Source organism: Saccopteryx bilineata, chromosome 2, assembly GCF_036850765.1.
Source record: "Saccopteryx bilineata isolate mSacBil1 chromosome 2, mSacBil1_pri_phased_curated, whole genome shotgun sequence".
NCBI lineage: Eukaryota > Metazoa > Chordata > Mammalia > Chiroptera > Emballonuridae > Saccopteryx > Saccopteryx bilineata.
This window is the reverse complement of record NC_089491.1, coordinates 196,696,050-196,717,304: the sequence shown is the minus strand read 5'-3', so window position 1 is coordinate 196,717,304 and position 21,255 is coordinate 196,696,050. Positions and strand designations below refer to the sequence as shown.

Genomic DNA, 21,255 nt, shown 5'->3' with positions numbered 1-21,255 from the left:
AAAGTACAAACTTTCAATTATAAAATAATTAAGTTAGGGGAATGTGATATGCAGCACGGTGACTGTAGGTAATAATCCCTGTTGCATATCTGAAAGCTGCAAAGAGAGATCTTAAAGTCCTAATTACCAGAAAAAGAATTTTAAAAAGCAATGAAAATATATAGAATGATGTTAAAGATTTGGAAAATTTTTATAAAATGCCACATACTTTTCCCTTAAAGATATCAGTCACGGCCCTGGCTGGTGGGCTCTGCGGTAGAGCGCCAGCCTGGCCTGTGGAAGTCCTCGGTTCGATTCCTGGTCAGGGTACACAGGAGAAGTGCCTATTTGTTTCTCTACCCCTCCCCCTCTCAGTTCTCTCTCTACCTTCCTCTCTCTTCTTCCCTACTGCAGCCATGGCTCCATTAGAGTGGGTTGGCCCAAGACACTAAGGATGGCTTCATGGCCTCCACCTCAGGCACTAAAAGATGGCTTCAGTTACGATGTAGCAAGAGCTCCAGATAGGCACAGCACCGCCCCCTAGTGGGCTTGCCAGGTGGATCCTGGTGAGGGGGCATGCAGGGTCACTGCCTTCCCTCCTTTCACTAAAAAATAAAAAATAAATATATACCAGTATATATATATATACCAGTCACATACACACACTACTCTGCAAAAAACAATCTCCACAGAATAAGTAAACAAGCCAGAGACTGGGGGAAAACTTTGCAAAAGACACATCTGATAAAGGACCTTGTAAAATACATTAAGACCTCCGAAAACTCAACCTTAAGAAAATAAACAGCCCAATTAAAATACGGGCCAAAGACCTTAAGAAACAACTCACCAAAGGCGACAAACAGATGGCATATAAGCATATGAAAAGGTGTTTCACATCATAAGTCATCAGGGAAATGCAAATTAAAATAATGAGATATCTAAAAACCTATTAAAATGGCCAAAATCCGGCAACACCAAATGCTGGTAAGAATGCAAAGGAATAGGAACTGTCATTCATTGCTTGGGGAGAATGAAAAATGGTATGGCCACTTTGGAAAACAGTTGTTGGCAGTTTCTCATGAAACAAAACATACTCTTACCATATGACCCAGCAATCAGACTCTTTGGTATTTATCCAAAGGAGCTGAAAACTTATGTCCAGACAAAAACCTACACACAGATATTTATAGCAGCTTTATTCATGATTGCCAGAACCTGAAAGCAACCAAGATGTCTTTTAGCAGGTAAATAGATAAATAAGCTGTGGTATATCCAGATAATGAAATATGACACAGGAATCCCTCCCTTTCCAAAAATCTGAGTTATACCACTTTGCTTTTACCAAAAATGTACATTAGTACACAGTGACTTTTATCTAAAATTGAAATCTCATATTTATTTTCATTAGAAAAAACAGGTTCTGATATATGTCTTTCATAAAAGCAAAATGGCATAACTCAAACTTTTGAAAAATGGGGGACACTCTTCTTTTTGCACAATTAGAAAATGTTTTCTAGGAATGCTCTACTTTTGGATTGTGGAAAAACTGCACATTACTACATGGAAGAAGCCAATCTGAAAAGGCTAAATAGTGTATAATTCCAACTATATTACATTCTGGAAAAGGCAAAACTATGAAGACATTAAAAGATTAGTTAGGGAGATGGGGTGAAACAGGCAGAGCATAGTAGTTTTAGGGCAGTGAAATTATTCTGTATGATACTACCCTGAAGAATACATATCATTACACATTTGTCTAAACCAGCAATTTTTTCAACCTTTTTTATCTCAGGACACAAACTAATTACTAAAATTCTGCAGCATACCAAAAAATACATTTTTTTGCCAATCAGACTAAAAGAAATAGGTGTAATTTTGATTTATTCACACTGGACAACTACTGTTGTGTTAACAGCTCTCATTTTTTTATTCAACAATCTAAGGGAAAAGAAGTCAGTGTCCCTGACTAAACAGGTATTGTATGTTTTAAAAATTCTTGCAGCACACCAGTGTGTCATGGCTCACCAATCGAAAATCACTGGTCTAAAATCACTGTAAATACAACACCAAGAGTGCACTATAATGCAAACTATGGACTTTGGGTGATTACATATAAATGTAGGTTCAATCAATTATGATAAATGTACCACTCTGATGTGGGAGATGCTGATAATAGAGAAAGCTATCCATGTGAGATCAGACAGTATATGGGAAATCACTATACCATACTTTCAATTTTGCTATAAACATAGAACTACTCAAAAAAAATAAAGTCTTTAAAAAATAATTAACTATAAAACTAGGTTAATAAATACATAATATATAAGGATATAATTTGTGACATCAATAACAAAGTGAAAGTGGGCAGATGTAGAGTTTTTATATATGATTAAATTAAGTCATTATCAGCTTAAAAGTAGATTTTTCTAATTATAACATGTTTTATATAAGTTCCATGGTGGCCACAAAGAAAAATGCCTATAGAAGATACAAAAAGAAAATGATAAAGAATTCAAGCACATTAATGGGGAAAAAAATCAACAAAAATGAAGGCAGTAAGAGAGGAAAAGAGAGACAAAATAGGTATAAGATAGACAGAAAACAACTAACAATATAGCAATAATAAAATTTCCATGTCAGTAATTATTTTAAATGGTTTAAACTCTCCAATCCAGATACACACCAGCTGAGAAAAAAAAAACAAGATGCAGTTATTATATGTTGTCTACAAGAGACTCACCTTAAATATAAAGATAGAAGTTGGCTGGAAGTGAAAGGATGAAAAAAGATATTCCATGAAAATGGTAACCAAAACAGAGTAGGGGTAAACATATTTATATAAACAAAGTGGAGTTTAAGTAAAAAACTCACAAGAGGCAAAGAAAACACTGGATAATAATAAAAGGGTCATTTCACCAGGAAGATGTAATTATAAATATATATACACCTAATATCAGAGTATTCAAATATATAAAGCAAACACTGACAGAATTGAGAAATAGAACGTGACTAATAAAATGAGATTATAATACTTTTACTTTCAATAATGGATAGAAAACCATACAGAAGATCTATAAGGAGCCCTGGCCAGTTGGCTCAGTGGTAGAGCATCGGCCTAGCATTCAGGAGTCCCGGGTTCGATTCCTGGCCAGGGCACACAGGAGAAGCACCCATCTGCTTCTCCATCCCTCCCCCTCTCCTTCCTCTCTGTCTCTCTCCTCCCCTCCTGCAGCCAAGGCTCCATTGGAGCAAAGTTGGCCCAGGCGCTGAGGATGGCTCTGTGGCCTCTGCCTCAGGCGCTGGAATGGCTCTGGTTGCAACAGAGTGACGCCCCAAATGGGCAGAACATAGGCCCCTGGTGGGCGTGCCGGGTGGATCCCAGTCGGGTGCATGCGGGAGTCTGTCTGACTGCCTTCCCGTTTCCAACTTCAGAAAAATACAACAACAAAAAAAAAGATCTATAAGGAAACAGAGGACTTTAACAACACTGTAAATCAATGAGACATAACAGATACAATTGAGTACGCCACCCAACAGCAGCAGAATGCACATGCTTCTCAAGAGCACATGGAACATTTTCCAGGACAGATTACATGTTAGGTCACAAAACAAATCTTAACAAATTTAAAAAGACTGAAAAAGACTGAAATCTTACAAGCTATCTTTTCTGACAACAATGAAATGAAACTAGAAATGAACAGCAGCAGAAAAACTGGATAATCTATAAATATGTGGAAATTAAAAAACCTAACTGTTCGAAACCAATGACTCAAAAAAGGAATCATATGGGAAATTAGAATATATCTTGAGACAAAGGAAAATAAAATCATAACATACCAAAATATACAGACTGCAACAAAAGCAGTTTTAAGAGGGTAGTTAATAGCTGGAAATGCCTACATCAAAAAAGATGAGAGATCTCAAACAAGTAATCTAACTTAATTTTTTTTTTTTTTTTTTTTTTTTTTTTTTTTTACAGAGACAGAGATTGAGTCAGAGAGAGGGATAGACAGGGACAGACAGACAGGAACGGAGAGAGATGAGAAGCATCAATCATTCGTTTTTCATTGCACATTGCAACACCTTAGTTGTTCATTGATTACTTTCTCATATGTGCCTTGACCGCGTGCCTTCAGCAGACCGAGTAACCTCTTGCTGGAGCCAGTGACCTTGGGTTCAAGCTGGTGGGCTTTTTGCTCAAACCAGATGAGCCCGCGCTCAAGCTGGTGACCTCAGGGTCTCGAACCTGGGTCCTCTACATCCCAGTCCAACGCTCTATCCACTGCGCCACCACCTGGTCAGGCTAACTTAATATTTCAAGGAACTAGTAAAAGAACAAACTATACCAAAAGTTAGAAGAATGGAGGAATTAATAATGATTAAAGCAGAAATATCAAAATAGGGTATAGAAAAACACTAAAAAAAAGTCAATAAAATTTTTTTCTTGAAATGATCAACAAAATTGGTAAATCTTTAACTAAACTAAGAAAAAAAGGAAATTCAAAAAACTAAAATCTGACTAATATAAAACCAGAGAAAAGACATTAAAACTGATGCCAAAGAAATAAGACTATGAGACTATGAAGTTAAATACATATTAGATAACAGAATAAATTAGATAACATAGCAGAAATGGATAAATTCCTAAGTACAGTGTGTCCATAAAGTCATGGTGCACTTTTGATTGGTCACAGGAAAGCAACAAAAGATGACAGAAATGTGAAATCTGCACCAAATAAAAGGAAAACCCTCCCAGTTTCTGTAGGATGATGTGGCAGCATGTGCGCATGCGCAGATGATGATGTAACACCGTGTATACAGCAGAGCAGCCCATGGCCATGCCAGTCAAGATGTGGATGTTACAGAGGAAAGTTCAGTGTGTTCTGTGGCTCGCTAAATTCAAATCCGTGACCAAAGTGCAACGTGAATATCTGCGTGTTTATAACGAAGCACCACCACATAGAAATAACATTACTCGGTGGAATAAGCAGTTGAAGGAAACCGGCAGTTTGGTGGAGAAACCCCGTTCTGGTAGGCCATCAGACAGTGACGAGTCTGTAGAGGCTATACGGGATAGCTACCTAAGGAGCCCTAAAAAATCTGTGCATGAGCCCACATCAAACTGCACTGAATAGGTATGAAACTGGGAGAGTTTTCCTTTTATTTGGTGCAGATTTCTATCGTCTTTTGTTGCTTTCCTGTGACCGGTCAAAAGTGCACCATGACTTTACGGACACACTATATCTAAAGGAAATGAAAACAGGATCTTAAAGCAACATCTGGGCTCCCATATTCATTGCAGCATTATTCATAACAGCCAAGATATAGAAACAACCTAAGTATCTATCCACAGACAAATGGATAAGGAAGACATGATACACACAGCACACACACAAATACAACAATATTACTCAGCCAGGAGAGAGAAGGAAATCCTGCCAATTGCAACATTTATGAACCCCAAGGGCATTATCCTAAGTGAAATAACTCAGACACAGAAGGACAATTATTGTATGATATCACTTATATGTGGAATCTAAAAAAGTAATACTCAAAAACAGAGACTAACCCTGGCTGGCTTGCTCAGTGGTAGAGCATCAGCCTGGCGTGCGGGAGTCCCGGGTTCAATTCCCAGCCAGGGCACACAGGAGAAGTGCCCATCTGCTTCTCCACCCTTCCCCCTCTCCTTTCTCTCTATCTCTCTCTTCCCCTCCCACAGCCAAGGCTCCACTGGAGTAAAGTTGGCCCAGGCACTGAGGATGGCTCTGTGGCCTCTGCCTCAGGTGCTAGAATGGCTCCGGTTGCAACAGAGCAACGGCCCAGATGGGCAGAGCATCATCCCCTGGTGGGCGTGCCAGGTGGATCCCGGTCCGGTGCATGCAGGAGTCTATCTCTCTGCCTCCCTGCTTCTCATTTAGGAAAAATACAAAAATAAAAATAAAAATACAGAGACTAAAGTGGTGGTGTTTACCAGGTCTGAGGAGTGGGGGGAAAAAATACAAACTTCCATTTATAAGATGAATAATTTCTGGGGATCAAATGTACAACATGGTACTTATAGTTAGTAGCATTGTGTTATATGCATACTTAAAAGTTTCTAAGATAAATTTTAAATGTAGTTACCACAAAAAAAAAATAGTGATTATGTGATGTGATGGAGGTGTTATTAGCTAAGGCTATGGTAGTAAAAAATTCTGCAGTTATGTAAGTATCAAATCCACACGCTACATACCTTAAACTTACATTATAAGTCATTTATATCTCAATAAAGCTGGAAAAAATAAAGACTTTTATAGACTTCATATATAGGAACAGTAACTATTTATATATTATAATGATAGGAAAAATCTTATCTATATCATCTGGAGGTAAGGAAAAAATTTTTCTATGTTATGAATAGAAGGAAAGAAGAATGATAAATTTAACCACATAAAACAAAAAAACTTCTGTATGGCCAATACATATAATTAACAAAGTCAGAAGACAACTGAGAAACTAAGAGAAAATAATTGCTGTATGTGTCACAGTTAAAGAACTAATATTTGAGGACAGTGCATTACAAAGCAATAAATATCTGATGTGGCATACCTTCTTGTTCTACTTTTTGACCTAGACCTCTGAACTCTATAGGATTTCCCTCGACCCCTTGAACGACTTCGACTTCGTTTTCTTCTAGAGCCATAAGAAGAGCTACTGCTTGATCGATGCCTGCGCCTGAAATAAAATATAATCCAGTGTCATTGCTATAAAAAAAAATTATATGAGCTTTCAGGAGAAGTCATCTGGATTCTAAAGAATCGTCTCATTTTCACTGTCTTATGCCTTTCTAAAAGCAAAAAGAGAAAATGTTATTGCTCTTGAACAGTCAGATTACTAATGTAATAATTTAGTGACTGAATCAGCTATAGATTAAGACAGTAGGGGGTACTAAGTAGTATACAATACTTCCAAATAATATCAGATAATATACTATGAGAACTATAATGGTTTATCTCTACCTGTCTACAAAGAATAGACAAAGGAGGAAGACACTGAACCCACGGGCTGGGCCTAAGTAAAAAAATAACTCTAGGTTGAGACTTAACCCTCATAAGTATATAACTACTAAAAGAGAAATTGTTTACCAAGAAAAATTAAAAATACAAAAGTATAAGAACTTTAAAGATTGTCACTCTCTTTACTAAGTAAGTAAAAATTATTAAAATCACCTCCTATCATAAGAATGTGAGCGAGGCTGAAGATCTCTGGACCAAGATCTTGACTTTGACCTTGATTTCCTTCCCCCTTTCCTGCGGCTATAAGTTCTACTATCTGAAGAACTACTTGAAGACGACCGTCTACGATGTTTCTTTTTTCTCTTGCTTCTGCTTTCTTCTTCAGTATCTGATGAACGGCGTCCCATTTCTACAAGTTCAAATTCAAAAAAAATTATTACTAACACATGGTACCATGGATGAAATGAAATAGTACACTAAATTTTTTTAACTTTTTAAGAATTTTTAAAGCCTTAAAGTAAAATTTTAAATATACCTCTCTACTTGATAAGTATACAACAAACAGCTGTAGTGTAGTACATCTTCCAGGATTATGAATAAACTGTTTTCATAATTTATGAACAAATTAAATTTGTCCTCAAACTTCAAATGTCACTCAAGAGAGTCAATCTTAAGGACAGCTATTATAACAATTTTGTTAATATTTTAAGTTGCATTTATCATTAATTATATAATATTTGCTTTCACTTTTCACCTAATCTTTCACTTTGACATTCTCTAAAGAGAAAACATTTTATTATCTTTTAGAATTACATTTTTCTAACTAAAAAATCTAAATTTTTTTCTTTTTGTATTTTTCCGAAGTTAGAAGCGGGGAGGCAGTCAGACAGACTTCTGCATGCGCTGGACGTGGATCCACCCGGCATACCCACAAGGTGGCGATGCTCTGCCCATCTGGGGTGTTCTCCGTTGCAGCCAGAGCCATTCTAGCACCTGAGGAAGAGGCCATGGAGCCGTCTTCAGTTCCTGGGCCAATTTTGCTCCAATGGAGCCTTGAGAGACACAGAGGAAGGAGAAGGGGAAAGGTGGAGAAGCAGATGGGCACTTCTCCTGTGTGCCCTGGCCATGAACCGAACTCAGGACTTCCCACATGCCGGGCCAATGCTCTACCACTGAGCCAACCGGCCAAGACCAAAAATCTAAATTTTTAAATGATAAAGAACTCATAAGTCACCAGCAAAGTACAAAGTGAAATAAGATACTATCATCATTTTATTTGTGAAATTTGGGGGAGAAAGTGTTAACAACTTAAGTACCAAAGTAAATGGAGTTATTGTGAAGTCTGTTAACTTTACATATTGCTAGTACCCCTACAGGAAGTGGTGGTATAATCCTTCCAGAAAGCAATTAACAACTTAAGTAAAGAGTCATAAAAATGTTGATGCTTTTTTTGTTGTTACTGATCCTTTTTGAACAAAGCAATTCTATTCTAGGACTATATCTAAAATGTTTTTCTTGAAAAAAAAAAGAGAAAGAAAGAAAGAAAGCCTAACCTGGCGGTGGTGTAGTGGATAGAGTTTCGGCCTGGGATGCAGAAGACTCAGGTTCAAAACTCTCAGGTTGCCGGCTTGAGCACAGGCTCATCCAGCTTGAGCGTAGGGTCACTGGCTTGAGAATGGGATAATAGACATGGCCCCATGATCACCGGCTTGAACCAAGGTCACTGGCTTGATAAAGGGGTCACTGGCTCAGCTATAGCCCAACCCCCCCAACTCATGCTCATATAAGAAAGCAGTCAATAAATAACTACGGTGCACAGCAAAGAATTGATGCTTCTCATCTCTCCACCTTACTGTCTATCCCTATCTGTCCTCTGTCTTTCTCACTAAAAAAAAAAGATGTAATATTTGATATATCCACTATACCATTATAAAAACCATAACTATGGCCCTGGCCGGTTGGCTTAGCGGTAGAGCGTCGGCCTGGCGTGCAGGGGACCGGGGTTCGATTCCCGGCCAGGGCACATAGGAGAAGCGCCCATTTGCTTCTCCAACCCCCTCCCCTCCTTCCTCTCTGTCTCTCTCTTCCCCTCCCACAGCCAAGGCTCCATTGGAGCAAAGATGGCCCAGGCGCTGGGGATGGCTCCTAGGCGCTAGAGTGGCTCTGGTCACGGCACAGCGATGCCCCGGAGGGGCAGAGCATCGCCCCCTGGTGGGCAGAGCGTCGCCCCTGGTGGGCGTGCCGGGTGGTTCCCGGTCGGGCGCTTACGGGAGTCTGTCTGACTGTCTCTCCCCGTTTCCAGCTTCAGAAAAATAAAAAAATTTAAAAAGCCATAACTATAATGACTACAATTTTAAAAAATATCAGCATATGGATAAGAGCAAAAATAAAAATTAGTAATATTTAAATGATGAGACTGGGTAATTGTTTTCTTTTTTTAAACTATTTTCTATATGGCTATGGTAATGTTTGTACATTTAGTATACAAAAGGAAAAAACATATAAAAAAAGAACTTAAGATTTTTAATATTTAAGAATCACCTTAGCTAATAAGAAACTTATTTATCCTACTTTAAAGTTAGCCTTTAGATTCTCATATGCAATTGTAAAGCCAGTAGCCACAGCCACTATCACAGCCACCTGGCCCATGCAGGTTCGCATTTGATTTGGACAGACGGTAATGAAACAATAGAGTCAAGAACTGATGGGCCATCATCTTTATCCTAGCTTGCACACAGCGGGCAAGAAATACACACAGTGGGAAAACACTTGCCTTTCCAAGCTCCCAAAGCCACTGACTTATCCGAGTTTCCTAAAATCAAAGGTTTGTACCTCACCAGCCTTAGTCACCTCTGTTCCCCATTTCCTTCTCTCTGCACAAACTCTGCACAACTGGCTTCTCCTTCAGCACTCCACCATCTTGGCTGCTTCTCCTCCCCTCCATGTGGCCTTTCCCTGCTCTCCTGCAGCATGGACTCCTCTGCCCCATTTTATAGTGTAGAAATCAAAACCTTTAATCCAATATACAAACAAAGAAGTCTCTGATACAAAGTCACTTATCTGAGGCATAAATGGAATTCCTCAAAATGGTGGGAAAGGCTGTCTTAAAACTAAGCCTTAGGCTATAACAACCTTGCCTGCTTACAGCCTGTCCCCCACACCCAATGCAAACTATAAGTGAGCAAACATATATATCATATTTACAAACTTATTTGACCAACAGCAATCTTTTTTTTTTACTGACATAGTTATTAGATATCTTTCAATGTCACATAGAGGCAAGGTCCACCCTATATAATGGTAAAATAAGTGGTTAATGAATCAAATAAATAAAAATCTCAGCCCTGGCCGGTTGGCTCAGCGGTAGAGCGTCGGCCTAGCGTGCGGAGGACCCGGGTTCGATTCCCGGCCAGGGCACATAGGAGAAGCGCCCATTTGCTTCTCCACCCCTCTGCCGCGCCTTCCTTTCTGTCTCTCTCTTCCCCTCCCTCAGCCAAGGCTCCATTGGAGCAAAGATGGCCCGGGCGCTGGGGATGGCTCTGTGGCCTCTGCCCCAGGCGCTAGAGTGGCTCTGGTCGCAACATGGCGACACCCAGGAAGGTCGCAACATGGCGACGCCCAGGATGGGCAGAGCATCGCCCCCTGGTGGGCAGAGCGTCGCCCCCTGGTGGGCGTGCCGGGTGGATCCCGGTCGGGCGCATGCGGGAGTCTGTCTGACTGTCTCTCCCTGTTTCCAGCTTCAGAAAAGTGCAAAAAAAAAAAAAAAAAATCTCATACTTTCTTTTAATACTTATTCAAAATAAGTTAAATATCATCACTATAAACAAAGCAAAATGTTAAATTACAGCTGTGTTTTCAAAACTGCCAGGTGAAATTTCCCCTCACTAACTCTAACTGAAAAAATTGCTGTTAGGATTTAATTCAAAATTATATGCAATTTACCTAGAGCCAGAATTAGACTTTAAATATAGATCTGAACCTCCAAGATGTTCATATTTCTAACATTTTATAGTTCAGCAAAATATTCAGAAGAATTTGTTTTGAAACTTTCAGCAAATCACAAGCATATCTAAGATAGTTTCCTCACTGAAAAATGAAACTTCCAGCTTTAAAATACTATAACTATAAAATGATATGTTGGGCAGATAAAATGTATTATGCTCACTTTGTTAAAGATAACAGGAGGAGGCCGTCACCCAGGTGATATTAATGTGTGTTGGGGCAGGCAGAATCCTTTAGCCTGGGGCTTGGTTTTGGGATTAAGCCTTTCCTACCCTTTTTGATGTAGGGCGGTACAATCCTATCATGCCTCAGAGGGTGACTTTGTATTGGAGACTTCCCTGTTTTGTATATTGGATTAAGGGTTTGGATTTCTACACTATAAAATGGGGACGGAATGAGAGTTTGGCCTCTTGGTTCCTGGGATGATTAGCATGAGAGAGTAGAGCCAGCAGCGGAAGGAGGCCATGTGGAGGAGGCCAGGAGAAGCAGCTAAGATGGCGGAGTGCTGAGTGAGATGCCAGTTTGTGTAGAGTTTGTATCTGGGATAAGGAAGGAGATGGGGAACAGAGGAGAATAAGTCTGGTGAGCTAGAAACCTTTGATTCTAGGAAACTCGGATAAGTCAGTAGCTTTGTGAGCACTGGATGTGACTGGGTTTTGGAGCCCAGTGTGTATTTTTACTTGCCCGCCGGGTGCAAGCTAGAATTAAAGACTATGGCCCACCAGTTTGTGGCTCTGTTGTTTCTTTACCGACTGTCAGAATCCAATGCGAACCTGCATGGGCCGGGCTGCTGTGATAGTGGCCGTGGCCGTGCCTTCTGGCTTTACATGATACATAAACACAGTACATATGTACATATACACATATATTTAAATACATGTGTACAGGGGGTCCTGGAGTTACAACACAGTTTCGCTCCTACAGCAGTGACGTAACCCAAATTTTGGTGTAAGTTGAAACACACATGCTTAAAGAAGACAGAAGATGGCGACGGAGTAGGCAGACATTCCAATTGCCACCTCCCAGGACCAAATTGGATTACAACTTATTTAAGAACAATCATTTTGAAAAACTAACTTTGGACTAAACGAAGAGGAGTCAATAACCAAGGATCACAGAAGAAGCCACACTGAGACTGGTAGGAAGGGCGGAGACGTGGACAGGGCTGCCCTGCTCCCAGAAGTAAGTAGTGACTGAGGGTCCAAAGGGAGTCACTGCAGGGAGGGGCACCCTAGGAGGTGTGGGTGCTCAGCCCCAAGCCCGAGCCCCAGCCTAAAGCCCCAGAGCCTAGATCAGGCACCCACACAGAATTTGGCGATGAAAAGAGCCGGGTTTCTGCCAGCAAGAAAGAGACAGATATCTCAGAGATGAACACGCAGACTCTGTCTTAAAGGGCCTGCGAAGAAAATCCCATTCACAGCAGCCACTTACCTGTGATTCTGCTGGAGGAAGAGCTGAGAGGACGAGAGTTACATGAGGAGAATGTAAAGTTGGAGGCCCAGGGAAAGACACTGTGCGGGACGCCACCAGTACTGATTCATTCTCCCATACTGCAGTCACCGTCTTTCTTGGGTGGAGCACACCCCTCTGAGAGGCATCAGGCTGGGGGGGAGCAAGTGCCCTGCCCCTTGGGAGTCTCTTCTACCCCCGTCATGTCGAGGGGTAGTTTCTGAGATGCCAGGAAGCAATGGGTACGTCAGTGACTCATTATTCTGGTGTTGAGACCAGAACTTACCTACATGCTCCCAACTCTTAAGACTGGTGCTTCCACCTCAAGGGAGACTCAGTAGAAACTGTCTGGAGAACGGGTAGACCACACCTCTGGGTCTCACCAGCGGACTCCTGGGAACACACCATACTGAGGAATTTGAACAAAGTCTGCATAGACTGACACCTGGGGCCTAGGGACAGAGCCACACCCACCATCCATCCTAATCCCTGAATTGCCCCAGGCTCTATACTCTACCAGAGGTATTTCAGTGGCCTAGCCCAGCTAGCAGAAAGAGGCTGCAAGAGGTGGGACTCAGGGAATCTTGGACTTTTAAGCGGACCTTCCCCCAGGCCTAGCGTGGTTAAAAGGCAACCTAGGTGATCAGCTAGTATTTCCATATACACCTGGGCCCAGCAGAGGCAGCCACAAACTCTGAATTGCTTATAACTCCAAGAAGACTGCTGAGGGCCAGTCACGGGCAGTGTCACCCACTGGTCTGTGCCAGGTCCCTGCAGGGAGGCCTGGGGCTGGCACATCCAATGGCCAGCTGCAGAGAGCATCAGTTCTGGACCTAACAACTCTTGCTAAAATGGTATCCTAAGGAAGGGCTCCTCACACCGGGCCCAGCTAAGCGAGTTTTGCTCTCTGTGATCAGCACCTGCACAGCGGGTCATGTGCATTGAATTGGGTAGAGCTTCACAGTCAGCCAGCCTGGGTGCTGGATATCCTGCCCTGCTGGGACAGACTCCAAAGGGGGAAAGAAGAGAGGCCTGGAACAAGGACATTTAAAGAGTGGGTCCCTGTAAGCATACTATTGGATCTGCTTGAGGGGCTTAGCCACATTTGGGGAGGGAGGGGGTCACAGTCATCCCCAGAAGAGAAATCTCTGTCTTCCTCCGAGACCAGTCTCACCAGCTATAAAAACTTCTGGGACATCAGAGAAATGGCGCCGGGAGGAGCACGACTGACAAATCTCCCCAAAATTTCAACAAGTTCATCAACCAGAGACAGAAAAATCTATCCTTGGAGCATCTGGGAGTCCCACATACTGAAAACAAAGGTATGACCGAGCGAAATATTGACTAAATATATAATCAACCCTGAAGGAAATAAGACGGACAAAGGAACACTCTACCTTCCTCAATAACCTGAGCAAAGGCTGCTTTCACTGGGAACTGATAGTAGGGGGGTGTAAGGGTGTGAAGGAAGCTAGGCTCTGGCACCGACATTCTTTCAAGCCGAGGAAAGAGTTTGCCTGTAGCGAATCAGCCCTGGCGAGCTAATGCCTACGCCGCATGAGGAGTGCTCCAAAGCAAACTTCCTGCGGGGAGTGCACCAAAGTGAACTTCCCTACGCCCAAGCTTCTCTGGGCGGGCGGGGCGCCTCACCCAGCCATTCAAGCTAACAATCAAGCATGGGGGAGGGGCACGCAGGCAGCTTGCAGTCCTTTCTGTAGCAGATCGGTGGATCCAATCACTGAAATGAGCTTAACCCACAGTCTGCTCACCTCCCAAATGACCTACACGGCTCTAATTACAAGATCTCTCTCAGTTCAGTGATCTAAGACAAGAGGCGTGATATTTTTTAGTGCCTCTTGCTAAAGGGGTGGGGGCAACTTCTGATTGGCAGAGCTGTCATACTCAGGGATATATGCTAAAAAGAGAGACTTGGCAGATGTTAAGACCTCCTGTACTGCAGGCAGCGACTAGGGCATCTTCCTCCCAGCCAAAACAGGTTAAAAAGTGCAAAAACCCTGGGGAGAGTGGTCCCACACAGTGCTAGGCATGCTGAACTGGCCTGGATGCTCATAGAAAGTCACCTTGCAAGCAACTGGCTCCCACTCCAGCCTGATTGCGCTGGCGGCTTTGACTGACAGAGCCTTACCCTACCCAGAGCCCTGCACTGAGTGGAGATAGAGTGGGGATTTGCCAGCTCTTTGAGCCTCTTACTCCCCAGGCAGAAGCAGCAGCAGCCTCATAGCTGGATCATTAGGCTCCTAATTCAGGAAGGAGAGACTAGGAGAGAGGCTCCGGGAAAACAGACTCTCTCATTATCGGAGCCTGCAAATGCTAACAAGCCTTGACTACCAACGAGACTGAAGCCTAATATATGGCATCGCCATAGAGTCTCATCAACTGCAAATCTCTACCTAAACATGCCACAGGGGCAGAGCCTGGGGTACAGAGTTACCGACCAGAAAGAGGGAGAGGAAAGAAAAAGAAAGAAGTTAACCTCTCAAAATCAAGAAAAGTCCACAGACTTTATAACTTGTCCCACTATTTTCTTTTTGTTTCCTTCATCTTCTGGCCTTTATTATTATTATTTCATTTTCCTGCAACTCGGTTCTTTTATTCTCTGCCTGTCTTATTCTTTCCTCTTCTTGAACTACACTACCCATAGTGATACATTTCCCATTTTATTTTTCTTCTTCTTCCTTACTCTCCATGAGGGTTACACTCCAAAACCCTTAACTCACTCTCTCTCTCTCTCTCTCTCTCTCTCGGTTTTATTTTCTTTTTTCATCTTTTCCTTTTCCCCTTTTTCTTTTTTCTCCCTTTCTATTAGTTTCTTCTTTTCTCCTTTTACTTTTCCTCTCATTCAATCCTCAATCACGAACAAATTATTTTATTTGGGACTCAAGTTTTTTCTTTGTGGCATTTTGGGTGATTTTTACTTCGCTTTTTAACTCATTAGCATTCCTCCCAACCCAGGCTCTCCATTCTATTTAGTTTTGCTCCACTTAATACAATAGTAATTTTTGTTCTTTTTTCCTGTTTCCCTCTTATCCCTCTCATTATCTCTTAGTCGACCATCACTTACAAGCAAATCATTTTATACTTGACCAAAATTTTTTCCCTCTTTGCATTTTGTGGGTCCCTATCTCCCTTTTTGCCCCTTGAGCACTTCCCCCCAACTCAGGCCCTCCGTTATAGGCAGTTTGTGTTCAATTTAGCATAATATAATTCATAGTTCATCATAATATTTTCTTAAGGAGGAGGGGAGAAGAGGGGAAGAGAAGAAAAAAAAGGGGAAATAATAATTATTATTGTTTTTTTATTATTTTATTATTTTCTTTCCAATTTTTTTCCATTTTTTTTCACTTTTTATTCTTTATTAATTCTCATTAGTGCTATCAACAAGACCAACCTCAGATGCCATTAAAAAAAAGAAAATTAAATATCATGGATACAAACAAAAGACAGAGAAGTAGCACAGATAGATGTGGAAAAATCTATGGAGAAAAAATTTAATATATTTGAAACCTTGGAGCTAAATGACAGAGAATTTAAAACAGAAATCCTAAAAACACTCAGCGATATACAAAAAACACAGAAAGGCAATTAAGGGAGCTCAGAAAACACAACACAAACAATATATTACCAAGGAAATTGAAACTATAGAAACAAACCAAACAGAGATGAAAAACTCAATTCATGAACTGAAAAATGAGGTAACAAGCTTAGTTAATAGAACAGGCCAAACAGAAGGTAGGATTAGTGACAGAAGATAAGCAACTTCAGGCACAACAGAGAGAAGTAGAGAGAAACTAAAAATTTTTAAAAATGAGAAAGCCCTACAGGAACTGTCTGACTCAATCAAAAAGAACAACATAAGAATAATAGGTATATCAGAGGCAGAAGAGAGACAAAATGGAATGGAGAATATATTCAAACAAATAATAGACAAGAACTTCCCAAGCCTGTGGAAAGAACTAAAGCCAAAAAATTCAAGAAGCAAACAGAACACAGAGATTTCTTAACTACAACAAACCTATTCCAAGGCACATCATAATGGAATTGGCAAAAACCAATGACAAAGAAAAAATTCTCAAGGCAGCCAGAGAAAAGAAGATTACAACATACAAAGGAAGGCCTATTAGACTGTTATCAGATTTCTCAGCAGAAACTCTACAACCTAGAAGACAGTGGACCCCAATAGTTAAAGCCCTGAAAGAGAGGAACTTTCAGCCAAGAACACTATACCCATCAAAGCAATCCTTCAAATATGAAGGAGAAATAAAAACATTCACAAATATGGAAAAGATGAGGAAATTTATTATCAGAAAACCCCCACTCCATGAAATACTAAAGGGGGTTTTCCAATCAGATTCAAAGAAAAAAACAAAGCAAAACCACAAGTAAAAGCTCCACCAAGAACACAATAAAACCAAATTAAAACTGTGACAACAACAAAAAAGGAGGGGAAGAGGATCGAGATTAACAGTAGCAAAGGACGATGGAGTGCAAAAGTACTCACAAGATAGTGCACTACAATGAACAGGGTAGGAACATTTTCATTACTTAATGGTAACCACCCTTGAAAAAACCACCACAGAAGCATATGACTTTAAAAAAGTAGCAACAGAGGAAAGAGTATGGAACAAAAACAAACAAAAACAAATGATAGAAAAACCAAAGAGAAGAATCAAACAAGATACAAAACTAACAGAAAGCAATTTATAAAATGGCAATAGGGAACCCACAAGGGTCAATAATTACACTAAATGTAAATGGATTGAACTCACCAATAAAAAGACACTGAGTAGCCAAATGGATTAAAAAAGAAAATCCAACTGTATGCTGCCTACAAGAAACACATTTAAGCAAAAAGGATAAAAACAAATTCAAAGTGAAAGGCTAGAAAACAATACTCCAAGCAAATAACATCCAAAAAAAAAGCAGGTGTAGCAATACTCATATCTAATAATGCTGACTACAAGACAGCAAAAGTACTCAGAGACAAAAATGGTCACTTCATAATGATTGAGGGGACACTGAATCAAGAAGACATAACAATCCTTAATATATATGCACCAAACCAAGGAACACCAAAATATATAAGACAGCTACTTATTGACCTTAAAAAAAAAACTGACAAAAATACACTCATACTTGGAGACCTCTATACACTGCTGATGGCTCTAGTTCGTTCATCCAAACAGAAAATCAATAAAGATATATTGGCCTTCAACAAAACACTAGAGCAACTGGATATGATAGACACCTACAAGACACTTCATCCCAAAGCGACAGAGTATACATTTTTCTGTAGTGTACATGAAACATCCTCAAGAACTGACCATATGTTGGGCCCACAAAAACAACATCAGCAAATTCAGAAAAATCGAAATTGTACCAAGCATATTTTCTGATCATAAAGCCTTGAAACTAAAACTCAATGACAAAAAAGAGGGGAAAAAACCCACAAAAATGTGGAAACTAACCAACATACTTTTAAAAAAGAATGGGACAAAGAAGAAATAAGCACAGAGATCAAAAGATATATACAGACAAATCAAAATGACAATACGACATCAGAATCTCTGGGTGCAGCAAAAGCTGTAATAAGAGGGAGGTTCACATCACTTCAGGCCTATATGAACAAACAAGAGAGGGCCCAAGTAAACCACTTAACTTCACACCTTAAGGAACTAGAAAAAGAAGAACAAAGACAACCCAAAACCAGCCGAAGAAAGGAAATAATAAAAATCAGAGCAGAAATAAATGAAATAGAGGACAGAAATAGTATAGAAAAAATTAATAAAACAAGGAGCTGGTTCTTTGAAAAGATCAACAAAATTGACAAACCCTTGGCAAGACTCACCAAGGAAAAAGAGAAAGAACTCATATAAACAAAATCCAAAATGAAAGAGGAGAAATCACCACAGACATCATAGATATACAAAGAATTATTGTAGAATACTACGAAAAACTATATGCCACCAAATTCAACAATCTAGAAGAAATGGATAAATTCCTAGAACAATACAATCTTCCTAGACTGAGTCATGAAGAAGCAGAAAGCCTAAACAGCAGGGAGGAAATAGAAAAAAGTATTAAAAATCTCCCCAAAAATAAAAGTCCAGGCACACACAGTTATACTAGTGAATTCTATCAAACATTCAAAGAAGACTTGGTTTCTACTCTACTCAAAGTCTTCCAAAAAACTGAAGAAGCAATACTTCCAAACACATTTTATGAGGCCAACATAACCCTCATATCGAAACCTGGAAAGGACTGCACAAAAAAGAAAACTACAGACCAATACCTCTAATGAATACAAATGCTAACATACAAAACAAAATATGAGTAAATCGAACATTGTTTAATACAACAACATATTAAAAAAATAATACATCATGATCAAGTGGGATTCATCCCAGAATCTCAAGGATGGTTCAACATACGTAAAACGATTAACGTAATACACTATATCAACAAAACAAAGAATGAAAACCACATGATCTTATCAATAGATGCAGAAAAGGCATTTGATAAAATACAACACAACTTGATGTTTAAGACACTCAACAAAATGGGTATAGAAGGAAAATATCTCAACATGATAAAGGCCATATATGATAAACCATCAGCCAACATCATAATAAATGGCATAAAACTGAGGACTTTCCCCCTTAAATCAGGAACAAGACAGAGTTGTCCACTGTCTCCACTCTTATTTAACATGGTGGTAGAAGTTCTGACCAGAGCAATCAGACAAGAGAAAGAAATAGAAGGCATCCATATCGCAAAAGAAAAAGTAAAGGTATCACTTTCTGCAGATGATATGACCCTATACATCGAAAACGGCAAAGACTCACAAAAAGATTACTAGAAACAATAAACCAATACAGTAAGGTTTCAGAATACAAAATTAATATACAAAAATCCAAAGCCTCTCTTTATGCCAACAATGAAATATTAGAAAATGAACTCAAAAAAATAATCCCTTTCACGATTGCAACAAAAATAATAAAATACCTAGTAATAAACATAACAAAGAATGTAAAGGACCTATATAATGAAAACTACAAGGCACTGTTAAGGGAAATCGAAAAAGATACAATGAGATGGAAAAATATTCCTTGTTCGTGGATAGGAAGAATAAATATAATCAAAATGGCCATATTACCCAAAGCAATTTGTAATTTAATGCAATTCCCATCAAAATTCCGATGATATTTTTTTTAAAAATGGAACAAAAAATCATCAGATTTATATGGAACTATAGAAAACCCCAAATAACCCAAGAAATCCTAAGGAAAAAGAATGAAGCCGGGGGCATTACAATACCTGACTTCAAACTATATTATAGGGAGATGACGTCAGAGTAATGGCGGGGTAGGAAGCAATACCAATAAATCTCCCCCAAAACTCAACAAGATCTTCAACCAGAAACAGAAAAACCTATGCTTGGAGCCTCCAGATGTTTTGCAATACACCCGAAGGTATGGTCAAGCGAAAAATTGGCTAAATATATAACCAAACCCCAAAGGAAATAGGGAGTAAGAAATGCTCCGCCTTCCTCACTAACCTAAACAGGGCGGCTTTCCCTGGGATCCATGAATATAGAAACTGAGGCGGGCAAAGGGGGTGAATAGATCCAGGCCGTGGCACAAACGGCCGAACCAGGCTGTGGCATAAAGATCCAAGCCAAGGAAAAACGGATCCTGTGGCAACCCGGGCACTACAAGCTAACACTCGCACCAAACCCAAACAAAGACAGACAAGCGGGGCAGTCATTTTACCCAATCCCCTGGTCGGCGCACGCAGATTTCTTCCAAAGCCCCGGGAGTGGGTACCCGTGTTACTCCACAGAGAGGCAGAGTCAGAGGCCTTTCTGTGGGCCGAGGGCGGAATCTCTGGGCAGCCCCAGCGCCCTGGGAAGGCCGCGCACGGGAGGGAGCGAGAACTAATCCCAACGGTGGAACTTTTCCGTGCTGGTAGGGGATTCACTCAGAGGGTAATGCAGCCGGCCTCATATCCTGGTCTGCGCGCGCAGATAGTGAGCGAGAGATTCCTCTGAGTGCCTCGGCAGTGTGCACCCGTGTTATAAAACAGAGGGGCAGAGTCAGGGGCCTTTGTGTGGGCCAAAGAGGAATCTCGGGCCGCCCCAGCACCTTGCAAAAGCTGCGCACGGGGACGGAGCGAGAGACAATTCCAACGCTCCAACTTTTCCATGCGGTTGGGGGTTTCACTCAGAGCGTGAGACTGCTGGCCGGATATCCTGGTCTGCGCGCCGCAGATAGTGAGCGAGAGTTTCCTCCAAGCGCCCCGGAAGTGGGCACCCGCCTGTGTTACCGGACAGAGTGGCAGAGCCAGAGGTCTTTGAGTGGGCGGAAACCCCGCCTGATTATGCTAGCAGCTCTGACTGACTGAGCCTTACCCAGAGACCTGTGATTAGTGGAAATAGAGTGGGGAGTTGCCAGCTATTGGAGCCTCTTACTATCCAGGCAGAAGCAGCAGCAACCCCATAGCTGGATTATCAGGCTACTAATTTAGGAAGGAAAGACTAGGAGAAAGACTAGGAACACGGACTCTCTCACTGGCGGAGCCTATAAATGCTAATGAGCCTCGACTGCCAACGAGACTAAAGCACAATCCATGACATTGCCATAGAGACTTATCAACTGCAAACCCCTACCTGAGCGTGCCAAAGGGTCAGAACCCGGGGTACAGAGTCACCGACCAGGAAGAGGGAGAGAAAAGAAAAAGCAAGAAGATAACCTCTCAAAATCAAGAATAATCTGCAGACTTTATAATCTATCCCATTTTATTATATTTGTTC

At 40.8% G+C, this 21,255-nt stretch overlaps 1 protein-coding gene across 1 annotated transcript in view; it reads right to left on the bottom strand.

Annotated features, from left to right (window-relative positions):
• Positions 1 to 21,255, bottom strand: part of RSRC1 (arginine and serine rich coiled-coil 1) — a 557,291-nt gene that overhangs the window by 514,209 nt on the left and 21,827 nt on the right. Inside the window, exons 2-3 of the mRNA XM_066259039.1 lie at positions 7,188 to 7,383; positions 6,568 to 6,693 (exon numbers count right to left, since the gene is read on the bottom strand). Of these exons, the coding sequence (XP_066115136.1) occupies positions 6,568 to 6,693; positions 7,188 to 7,383 (322 nt within the window). The remainder of the gene's footprint in view (positions 1 to 6,567; positions 6,694 to 7,187; positions 7,384 to 21,255) is intronic.